This window comes from Odontesthes bonariensis, chromosome 8 (genome assembly GCF_027942865.1).
Source record: "Odontesthes bonariensis isolate fOdoBon6 chromosome 8, fOdoBon6.hap1, whole genome shotgun sequence".
In the NCBI taxonomy this organism is placed as follows: Eukaryota; Metazoa; Chordata; class Actinopteri; order Atheriniformes; family Atherinopsidae; genus Odontesthes; species Odontesthes bonariensis.
The window spans coordinates 4,471,918-4,483,654 of NC_134513.1; the positions used below are offsets into that span (position 1 = coordinate 4,471,918).

Sequence of the window (11,737 nt, forward strand, 5' to 3'; positions counted from 1 at the left end):
TTTATAATAAAAAAATCTTATCTGACGTCCTCCTGGCTGAACTCTAAACAACTCTGACGAGAGTAAATCGACTCGTCTACTCACGTCTTTTCTCCACAAAGTGGTAAAAAGCTGAAGGCCTCACAGTCAGCCTGTGTGTGTTTTTCAGTATCACCGTCCTTCAGAGCATGAAGCTGGGGATTGACGTAAACCGTCACAAGGAAATCATCGTCAAGGCCATCTCCGCCCTGCTGCTGCTGCTCCTCAAACACCTCAAACTCAACCACATCTACCAGGTTACACACACATTGTTCTGTCCTACAGCCAGCTCACCTAATCTTCCCAGCTGCACACACACACACACACACACGCCAATACAAATGAGCCTTTTCATCATCCTCTCTTGTCCTTTCCCCACCTTTGGACCCCCACCTCACAATCTCCTGAATTAAACTGCACCTGGACCGTAGCCGACTCTTTTCCAAAGAGGATTTGCCAGCATTTCGAGTGATTCGGTCTTGTTAGATGTGGACAGTGATGCAGATTTTTTCTGACGCTTTGAGGGGAACGTTGCTGCATGCTGTGCAGATCTGTGATGCTAGCGCCCTCTGCTGCCAGGAAGAGAGAGCACACGCAGGCTGGATAAGATGCAGCATAACAGTCGTGTGCAATGATCAGGTTAGCCTCCAGAGATGAGGGTGAACATGCAGCCCGTTATAAACTGATTCAGCTGCAGAACTGCTCCTGTTTCTAATCTTTGTGAAGCTCCTTGAACGAGGAGATGGATTTGTTTAGCTGCAGCATGAGAATAGAAATCCTTCTGGCTTCTGACCTGAGATGCAGGATCATCAGATACATGGTTATTATTTTGCTCCAGGATCAACAGTAGGCAAGGCAATTTTATTTATAGAGCACAATTCATACACAAGGCAATTCAAAGTGCTCCACAGCTACATAAAATCACACGAAGGCAATAAAATCATTAAAAATTAATAAAACAAATTAATTAAAATAAAAATTGAAATTAAAATAAAAAAATTAAAAATAAATTAAAAAACCCATTCAAATAATCATTAATTAATTAGTTAACAAGTGAAGAGTGCAGATAAAACTCTTTCAGGTGTCACATGCACAGCTAAACAGAACTGTTTTCAGGCTGGATTTAAACATTGTCAGAGCTGAGGTCTGTCTCACATCTTCTGGAAGACTGTTCCAGATGTTAGGAGCATAAAACTGAAACGCAGCCTCAGCTTGTTTAGTCCTGACTCTGGGCACCAGCAGGAGACCCCTCCCTGAGGTTCAGTAGAAATGTCGTGCACCTTTTATCTGAAAACGTGTTTTATCTGGTCAGCTGCAAAGTGCCAAAGTTGAACCGTTCCTCACCGCTGCCTCGTCTGCTCCTGCAGTTCGAGATCGTCTCTCAGCACCTTGTGTTCGCCAACTGCATCCCACTCATCCTCAAGTTCTTCAACCAGAACATCATGTCCTACATCAGTGCCAAAAACAGGTACATTTTACCTTTTTTTTTATTTGCAGACAGACAATAAAACTGCTGAGGTCAGACTTTGTAAAATGATGGGCTCGTGTTGCAAAGCAAGGTTCTTTAAATGAATAAATAACCTCAGAAGTAGATTTTATTTAACCTTTGTCTGGTGTTAATACCTTAAAAAAGGGCATAGATGATGTCACTGTGATATACTGAAGGAGACCGAAGAGGTTAAAGTGTTATCTGTGCTGAGATTTGTGCTCATATTGTAGTATATGTGTGCTGGACTTTCCCCACTGCGTGGTCCACGAGATGCCTGAGCTCACAGCCGAGAGTCTGGTGAGTGAGTCTGTCAGAGAGACGCCGTCTGATTGGTTAAAGGTCAGCCTGGATCCCGGTGTGGCCGTGACCCCGCCGGTGCCTTTCTGTGTGTTTTCAGGAAGCAGGAGACAGCAACCAATTCTGCTGGAGGAACCTGTTTTCTTGTATCAATCTGCTGAGAATCCTCAACAAGCTAACCAAGTGGAAACACTCCAGGACCATGGTTTGTAATTCTGAAGCATCCATGAACAACTTTATGGTGGACTTTGAATGCCTTTTGCTCAAAAAATTAAATAAATATATAAATATATATGAATGAATGAATGAGTTTATTTAAAGGACAGCATGCAGTACCATAAATCATTGCCATTTCATAAACAACAACAACAAGATGGTTACATCGGATTTAGCAGGCGTGCTATTTTCCATCCGTAGTCCTTAAAGGGGGATCAAATCAAATCAAATCAAATTTATTTATATAGCACATTTCATCTACAAACAATTCACAGTGCTTTACATAAAATAAAAGCATTGCAGCAGGGAGTGGAAGAAGAATTAAAATACATTAAATTAAATTACATTTAATTAAAATTAAAATACATAAAAGAATATAAAGAGAAACAAATAAAATAATTTAAATGAATTTAAAAACAAGCAACAGTCTAGATAAGTTAAAAGATAGCGTGCATGGGGTAAGGAGTACAATTATTATAATTTTTTTCCTTTCTTTATTTAAAAAAAAACCCAACCTAATTACCAGTGGGTCTATTTTAATCATTTTAATTTGTTCATTTCCGAATTATACATTCTGATTCATATTTTATTTAATATTTTCTTTAAAAATGACTTTAAGAAGCCTGATTTAAAAAATAAACAAATAAATAAATAATTATCAGTGGGAGCACGTCTGTTTTAATAGTAGGTGCATTTTAATTTGTTTGGTGAAACCTTTGATGTTTATGCAGGACTTTCTGTGTTGGGGGAGTTCATTCCATTCTTTTATAGCTACATATGAGAAGCAGTTTTGTACAAAAGCGCTTTTTCTTTTTGGGATGGTGCAATTTATATATATATATATATACACGTTGAATTCCCTTTTCAGATGTTGGTGGTTTTCAAGTCTGCCCCCATCCTGAAGCGAGCTCTGAAGGTGAAGCAGGCCATGATGCAGCTCTACGTCCTCAAACTGCTGAAGATCCAGACCAAGTACCTCGGCCGCCAGTGGAGGAAGAGCAACATGAAGACCATGTCGGCCATCTACCAGAAAGTACGCCACAGGCTCAACGATGACTGGGCCTATGGAAACGGTAAACTATTAAAACAAATATGCTTGCTTTAGGTGGTTTTTTACCAGCTTTAAAGAAGATTAAATATGCATAAGCTAGAATAAATGCAGCTCTTCTGACCTGGCAAAGGTTGGAATGATGTTACCCACCCAATAATTAGCCCTACTGATCTCAGACCTGAAATGATGTTCCAGATATTCCCATTTTCAGCTTTTAGAATATTGCTTCAGGTTTGCTTCACCAGTGAATGGAAACCTGAGAATTAGCTTATGATCCATAACTTTTGTGCTTTGAAGACATTTCAGGGGACTTGTAAAAATGTGTAAAATGTACTTTAGTCATACAGCCCTTTACAGACAATCCTTACGGTGTACCAAAGTGCTTTACAGCAGGTAATAAATAAAGAGAAGAATAAGTAAAAAACAAATAAAAACCATAAAAGAACAGTGCAAGCAATAAAATACAACAAAATCAAATAAGATAAAAGTGCCATCATACTACTGGGATCTAATCTTGTAAGACTTGTAAGGAGAAAGTAAAGCGGGGGACATTCAGTTGGGTGCAGTCTGCAACTTTACCACTAGATGTCACTGAATCTAAGGCAACACGCATTTAGTTAGTTAAAATGAAAGAAAAAGATAAAGCATCTCCTTTGGAACAGATGGAACTCTACAAACATAATTAATTCACCGTTCAGTTATTAAGTACAGCCTGATAAAAGCACTTACTTACAGGCTGTTTAAATTAGCCTCGCTGGCCTTTTTGACCTTCATGGAGGAAGTTTTTGTGGAGCTAATCGGCCTCCTCTACCCTCACGCAGAGCTGATTAACCCTCCTGTTGTCTTGCGGGTCAAAAGTGAGCCACTACCATGTTTAGCTGTAGAAAAAATACCTTAAACTATCTTTTTTTGAAATTTTATGACTTTTCCTAAAGGGACCCCATCATTAGAAAAAGTCTGACTTTATTTTTGTTTATGTTTCCATGTGGGCTGTACACCACTCGGGTACAAAGATTGTCTTATGGGTCATTTTTGTTTGACCCGTGAATTAAATAAATAAAAGCATTTAAACACCAGAAAAAAGTTCAAAGGCAACGCAAACTCTCTCAAATTCAGAAGTAATTACTTCACATTTATATAATAGCAATAATAAACCTTTATTATGTAAAAGAAAACTGTTATGACAGTTGGTTTGTGGTAAAAAAAAAAAAGTGTAATCCTGAAAACTGGTGATTGTCTTTTTGTATTGTGTAACAAAAAATACATGATAAAAAATGTATTGAATTGAGTTGAATAGATAAATAACAGGTGGTTTCATCATACAAAATAGATTTTTGATTCATTAAGCTGCTTTATTTTGGGGCTTTGGTAGGGCGGGAGTAAACAGAACGTTAAGACCGCACAAGGGTTAACTGACCAGGGAAGAAATGCACTCAAGGCTGTAAAACTTGACAGGAAAACAACGAGTGCGTGGGCGTTTGTGCATCTGGTTTTGTGATAAACGTATAAACGTGTGCGATTGTCCGGCAGCCTGGATGGTGTTGCCATAGCAACACGGATGAGGGACTTTTCAGGGTCGCAATCCCTGAAGGGTAGCGCTAGTGATCTGCCACCACGAGTGTTAGAGAGATAAAGACGGAGAACTGTATGAAGATGAAAGTGTGGGTGCGTCGTCACATTAAAAAAAAAAAAACAAGGTGAACAGAGTGTCCTTCACCCGCTCTCCATCCTAGATATCGACGCCCGGCCCTGGGACTTCCAGGCGGAGGAGTGCGCCCTGCGCGAGAGCATCGAGAAGTTCAACAGCCGCCGCTACGACAAGAGCAAAAACGGAGACTTTGCGCCGGTGGACAACTGCCTGCAGAGCGTGCTGGGCCAGCGGGTGGACCTGCCAGAGGACTTCCACTACAGCTACGAGATGTGGCTGGAGAGGGAGGTGTTCTCGCAGCCCATCCAGTGGGAGGGGCTGCTGCAGAGTCCGTAACGCACGGGCGGGGGCGAGGGATGTGGAGGGGTGAACCCGCTGGAGAGGTTTGAGGGTGTGTTCTGCATAAATGGAGGTTATATATCGAGGGTCCCCTCTAAGGCTGTGCAGCACAGGGAGCAATAAAAGGGAAGATAGCTCACACACTTTTTACGCTAACATGTGCCTAAGACTACTGTGAACACACCGAGTAGCAGTTCATTAGAAACATCTGGTATTGCTGTAGCAGGACACTGTTATACTGCCCCCCCCTCACACACAAAAATGCCCCCTTCTTTAATATGTCGGTGCTTTTCTGATTCCTTGGTGAGGTTTTCCTATTGGTTTGTAACCGTGTGTGTGCTAGACATTCTAATAACAAATGATTTTTTAAAGATTTACATTCAAAATATTTCTAATTTTTATTTCAAATAATTCTGACGTAGGTATTTGGGGTTGTAGATTGTTTTTTTTCTTTGTTTTTTTAAAGAAACCAGTATGCATTTTCTAGAAAAGAGAAACTAAACGCATGACAGGGTTGTGATGGAACAAATGTAGACTTGCTCTCATGTAAAAACAGAAATATACCGACTGTAAGGGAACGGGTTTGAGTCCGAGTGTGCAGAAAGATAAAGCAGAAAATCTAAAAATGGGGAGGTTGGGAAAACAGTTTATTTTAAAAGCAGAAAACGGACCTTTTACAGAATTCCTGCTATGCTAAATATCTTTGAAGTCAAACTAACTTGCTTTTTTAAATGGGAAGTTTAGAATTAAAATGTCCTCCAGGAATCCTCCGACTTACACGTCGAAACTCTGTGTGGTTCCACAGAAAAGCAGTTCATGTCATGAATCCTTTTAAAAAGAAGAAACACACTGGAAAAAATGCCCCTCCAAAAATAAGTAAAAAAACAACAAATAAAAGACGTTTTTGCTTGAAATAAGCAAAAAAAATCTGCCAATGGAACTAGTAAAAATCGGCTTGTCAAGATTTCTTGAAATAAAATGTGATATTTAGGACTTATGAGATAAAAGTGATCTTGAAATTAGCTTAAAAACTTCTTCAAATGTCAAAAAAAGCTTGTTTCATATGAAATCCGAATTTGTATTCAAGACTTTTTCATTTAACAAGATATTCCAGATGTATTGTCTTCAAACAAGTCCCTATATCTGGCTGAAAGAGAACTTTTTAGGCAGTTGTGTCTCATATTAAGTGTAATGAGATATTTTGACTAGAAATGAGACAAATATACTTGGTAAGACTTAGATTTTTTCCAGTGCATCGATAAAAACAACCTGTTTCAGGCTGTTTTTATCCTAATATTTCCTTTTAGAGTTGGAGCAGGACCCCGTCAGCTCACTGATCTTTTCTCTGGAGCCACATCAAACATCAGCAACGATCGGAATATCAGGAATTCTGTAACTGTGACTCCCCGCGTCGCTAAGCCGCTGACACCCCCCCCCTCACATTAATCACTAAGCACACTGAAGGCGGACGCAGTTGTCACGGAAACGGTGCTGTTCCTTTCGGTTCTCTTCATTATTCTTCCTTAACCTGCAACTACCTAAGTGGGGCGCTGGAGTCCAGAGCTCCCGACCTAAGCACAGAAACAAGCACAGGCGACACAACGCATGATTGTCTCTTTTTTTGGTGTAATTCTTGCCTGAGTCCTGACGCTCCAGTCTTGTTCTTCTTTGTAGAAACGTGCATGACCACCGTTCCGTTCTTTCCCCGCGTTCACACTTTAATATATTGTATTTTTAACGACTAAAGTTTTGTCTCGATGTTTCCAAAAAACTATTAAGAGTTGTACTTTTTCGCTCCTCGAGTCACAAGTGTTGTATTTCACGAGGGATTTTTATTTGATTTTTTTTTCCTCTCCGGGAAGGCGATATATCTTTGAAAATAGAATACTTTATAGAGTCTCAGGTTTATGGAGATATAATATATTTCAAGACTTTTAAAAAAGCTTCCTTGCCAGCTCACTACCTGCAGAGATGAACACATTTATGTCACATTCTAACAGAAGCGAGCACCTGAAGCGCTAAAACGTGCACTGCAGAAGCTTTACATTGTGACTAAACACAGAATTAGAAATACTTTTTTTTTCCTTTTGTATCTTGTGCCAAATTTGAGTGCCAATTATTGTTTTTTTTAATGATTTTTTTGGCCATAATTGTTGAAGGTTTGCAATACGAGCATTTTATTTTCTATCTGAAAATGATACAATCAATGAAAATCGCTGTTTTTGTTGTAACTGGTACCGTATTTTACCAGATGTTGAGCATTCTATGGATATTACTACAGTATGTATATATACATATACATATACAAAAATATATATATATGTATGTATATGTATATATATGTGTGTATGTGTGTGTCTTTTTGTTACTCACTCTTCCATGTCTGTATAAATACTCAGTCCTGAATTTGTTCAGGGGTATGTGCAATTACAGATCCATAGAGGCATTATACGTCATTATACTGACAAATTACAGCATCACAGTTGCTTATTAAACAGTGTTGAACACTTGATTTGTTTGTGAACGGTTATTCCACTTCCACTTTGGGACGGAGTTATGGCCCCTCTGCGGCTAACTGGATGATGTAAAACTACCCCACGCTCCTTCTTCACCCTTAACGAGTCAAGACGCTCGTTAGTGGCCTGGGGAGAAGTGAGAGATATATATTGAAATAATATAGCATTCCTGGACTAAATCTAGTCAGTCCTCTCACAGCTGCTGTAAATAAAAGCAGAGTGCCTAGGGGCACAGAAAAGGGAATCCCAGGAGGACATTTCATGCGTTAAATGAAGCCAACACAAACAGACACTCGCAATACTGAAGCAACCAGTAAAGCAGGGGACGCAGCTGAGAGCATCAACCACGACTCAGTGATTTCACAGACGTTCACCCGCTGAAACGCACAGACGCTGCAAATGGTTGTGACATTCAGCTGTAGGGAGAAGCACAGGCTTTTCTGGTGGAATTTAAATGCTGTTTATAAAGTGTAAAGGCGGTACGTGCGAGTGTTTTTCCATCACCGCTTGAGAGTGCTTTACATGTACATATATACATCCTGCTCTGATTAAAGGGTGTGTTGCATCTTGAGGCCAAGAGCTGCTTTGCCGTGGAACTCTCCGGTCCAAACCACTCCCTGTTTGTCGGTGAAAGTCCCCTCTCCCTGCAACCTGGAACGCACAAATTCAAAATGTTTCATTCTTAATGTAGAAATAAAAGAGTCAACATACACTGGAAAAAATGCCCCTCCAAAAATAAGTCAAAAAACAGCAAATAAAAGACGTTTTTACTTGAAATAAGCAAAATAAATCTGCCAATGGAACTAGTGAAAATCGGCTTGTCCAGATTTCTTGAAATAAGATGTGATATCTGGGACTTTTGAGATAAAAGTGATCTTGAAATTAACTTAAAAACCTCTTCAAATGTAAAAAAAAAGCTTGTTTCATGTGATATGTGACTCAAAACTATTTGTTTTCAAAACTTTTTCACTTAACAAGATATTCAAGATGTATTGTCTTCAAACAAGTCCCTATATCTGGCTGAAATAGGCAGATATAGGAGACAGTTGTGTCTGATATTAAGTGTAATGAGATATTTTGACTAGAAATGAGACAAATATACTTGGTAAGGCTTTGATTTTTTCCAGTGTACACTGAGGTGTTACAGTAACAACTGAAAGGAACCGGGGTGCTTTGTTATAGCAGGCCTGTTATCCTGCAGTCTTTTTAAGAAAACCAAGCTGTGCAATGGCGCACAGTTTGAAGAGTTGGAAACTCTCAGAAGGCGCGACTCTCTCCAGAAACCAGAGAAAAATGATAAAGCGAGCCACACCTGTTTTCATGAAAGGGGCCTTTATACACGGAGCCGTCTGTGAAAGTGTACGTTCCCGTGCCGTGGTACATGTTGTCCTTGAATTCTCCTTCATAAAGCGCTCCGGAGGGATGCTGCATGAGTCCTCTGCCCTGCATCTGGAGGAGGAAAGCATGCGTCACCACTCTACAAAGTCATTCAGTCTTTACTCACAGATCTTAAAAGAAGACACACACAGAGAAGTCATACTTTGTCCTCACACCACTCTCCGATGTACGTGATTCCACTGGCTGAGATGTGCTTTCCTTTGCCACTCCTCACCAGCACTCCAGATGCAGATCTGCTGCATTCCCCCTCTGTTGGGAACAAATCCACATGTTGGCACATCAAATGTTTTTTGCTGTCTTCCTGCTGCCATTCTACACCCATTTTATTCCCTTTTCATCCCTCTGTAATTGTCTTTTTCACCTTTTTGTCGTGTTACATCTTTCTGTAACCATTTTTATTCACTCAACGGTCGGTAGTTGTGTTTCTCTTTCTTCTTTTGTCTTTGTGCAGTCATTTTTTCCCCTGTTTTAAGCCATTGTGCGTCTTTGTGCTCAGGGTGTAGTTGGGTTTCTTTATTTATCCGTTTACACTTAAAGCTAAGGGACCCAATTTAGAGACCCTTCCACACTGGAAAACATGCCCCTCCAGAAATAAGTAAAAAAAACAACAAATAAAAGACGTTTTTGCTTGAAATAAGCAAAAAAATCTGCCAATGGAACTAGTGAAAATCGGCTTGTCAAGATTTCTTGAAATAAAATGTGCTATTTAGGACTTTTGAGATAAAAGTGATCTTGAAATTAGCTTTAAAACATCTTCAAATGTCAAAAAAAGCTTGTTTCATATGATATGTGACTCAAAACAATTTGTTTTCAAGACTTTTTCATTTAACAAGATATTCCAGATGTATTGTATTAAAACAAGTCCTTATATCTGGCTGAAATGGTGCTTGTTAGGCAATTGTGTCTTATATTAAGTGTAATGAGATACTCAATGAGACAAATATACTTGGTAAGATTCAGATTTTTTCCAGTGCTCCAAAAATAAGTAAGAAAAACAACAAATACAAAAAATAAATCTGCCAATGGAACAAGTGAAAATCAGCTCATCAAGATTTCTTGAAATAAGATGTTGTAAGGGAAAAATTAATTCACATATACATTGTATGAGTGTTACTCTGTATCACCCGGTAATAACTCATTTAAGACACTTGTTTTTCTCTTTTCTCCCTCTTTCAATGAGGGTATTGTGCTCTTATGATTTAACAACTTTAAGGAGTTTGACAGGGAAGATGGCACGATACCGAGGAGCCTTGGCTGTAGAAAGGGAGGAAAGATAGATAACAAAGTCTTGAACATATCAAAGGAGTGACTACGTATTAACCTGTATATTAACTGACTTGTTTTCGTCTAAGAGTCAGAGCAACTCTGAACTCTGTTCTGTGTTGTTCTCTCTTGCAAGATATTATTATTTGGGACTTTTGAGATAAAAGTGATCCTGAAATTAGCTTAAAAACCTCTTCAAATTAAATTAAAAAGCGTAATGAGAGTGTAATGAGATATTTTAACTACACAGAGACAAATGAGACAAATATACTTGGTAAGACTTTGATTTTTTTCCAGTGCATGTTCTCACTCACCATATCTGTCTCCATTTGGGAAGATGAAGGAAACCCTTATGGGTCCATCTCCTGCAGACACATGAGAGTGCATAAAAAGCCTCTGCTGACCCATAAACACGCAACAGTCACCATGAAAACGTGCAATATTTACCATCACTTCTCAAAGAATCTTCCTCTTTCTTGTCTGAAAGTGAAACCAAAGGCAAAGCAAAAAGAAATTAGACCGATGAATACCAGAGACAGACCGACTTGTGTGAGTGCTGGGTGTCGGTTATGAGATCTGCACAATCACACCCCACCAGACATCCGTGACAGCTTCCCCCGGCTGGCAGATGGTTGTCACAACCGACAGCAGACGCTGTTTACCGGGCGACTCCTGGGATGTGAAAAGGATGTGACAAGTCAAACAAATGAACACAAAGTTGTGGAAAATGTCACAAAACGAATTGGGCGCAATATTTGCCGACACAAAACCCCTAAAAGTGGCCGGTTCTGAATACAGGAAGCCACTTTCTCGTCCGTTTTGGCAGCCCAGTTGCCATGGTTACCGATTTTGTACACACCTAGCTTTGAAAAGCTTTTTTTTAATTTATTTTTAATTTAGATTATCTCACAGATATGTGTTTCACTTTAATTAAGTCGAATGTTAACTTTAAAGCTGTTAACTTTCAAACTATATTTACGCAAAATATAATAACCGGAAAAGAAACTTTGAACTCTGAGCTTTCGGCCAATGGCAGGGATGCGGGCAGCCGGTGTGTTGAGAAGTTGGTTCAGGTTTGTTCACGTCATTAAAGTTACATTTTGTGCGCTTTATCTTATTTTATCACTTGTAACACGTCTCGGTATTTCAAGGCAGTTTTAAAGCAGCCAAAACGTGTTGACTTCACTGCCGAGGGAGCTGTTCACAGTTAGCTTTGCTACAGTAGAAGTATGGATTTAGCCTGCTAGCTGTTAGCTTGTAAGCTAGCAGAAGCCTTGAACGCAACACTACGTTATTTCTAATATGGTTTATCACGTGCTTTTTTTTGTGCTTTGGTGATAATACACGTGAGCAGCCGAGGAGGACGCTGAAGTGAATGGCAGTTGCCCTGGTGTGTTGTTAGCCTGGAGTTTTGTTGCATAATTGTAGCCACCAGCGTTGCGTGTCAGCCACCATGTCACCGCACGCACTTGGACTGGGGTCGCCCCTCAGCTCTGTGCGAC

The 11,737-nt window shown here is 39.6% G+C and overlaps 2 protein-coding genes across 5 annotated transcripts in view; one reads left to right on the forward strand and one right to left on the reverse strand.

The window, feature by feature from the left end:
• The window catches only part of strip2 (striatin interacting protein 2), a 40,766-nt gene extending 33,196 nt beyond the window's left edge, over positions 1–7,570 (forward strand). For all 4 annotated transcript variants that reach the window (XM_075471376.1, XM_075471377.1, XM_075471379.1 and 1 more), the window contains 6 exons: positions 149–275; positions 1,386–1,486; positions 1,738–1,804; positions 1,905–2,009; positions 2,889–3,093; positions 4,805–7,570. In XM_075471376.1, the coding sequence (XP_075327491.1) occupies positions 149–275; positions 1,386–1,486; positions 1,738–1,804; positions 1,905–2,009; positions 2,889–3,093; positions 4,805–5,055 (856 nt within the window). In that variant the 3' untranslated portion in view covers positions 5,056–7,570. The remainder of the gene's footprint in view (positions 1–148; positions 276–1,385; positions 1,487–1,737; positions 1,805–1,904; positions 2,010–2,888; positions 3,094–4,804) is intronic.
• Positions 5,607–11,039, reverse strand: morn2 (MORN repeat containing 2). Its single transcript, XM_075471380.1, has 6 exons — positions 10,831–11,039; positions 10,683–10,715; positions 10,550–10,600; positions 9,115–9,221; positions 8,887–9,023; positions 5,607–8,225 (listed from the first exon to the last, which is right to left on the reverse strand). Exons 1-6 carry the CDS (start codon positions 10,835–10,837, stop codon positions 8,123–8,125), a joined length of 438 nt encoding a protein of 145 aa, XP_075327495.1. The 5' UTR covers positions 10,838–11,039; the 3' UTR covers positions 5,607–8,122.
• Between the last annotated feature and the right edge of the window lie 698 nt (positions 11,040–11,737).

Excerpts from the sequence above, each read along its gene's own strand:
- morn2 (XM_075471380.1), bottom strand. Across the intron at positions 9,222-10,549 it reads CCCAAATGGAGACAGATATG|AGGGGGAATGCAGCAGATCT; the intron begins GTGAGTGAGAAC and ends TGTTCCCAACAG. Across the intron at positions 8,226-8,886 it reads GGCCCCTTTCATGAAAACAG|GTTGCAGGGAGAGGGGACTT; the intron begins GTGTGGCTCGCT and ends TGTGCGTTCCAG.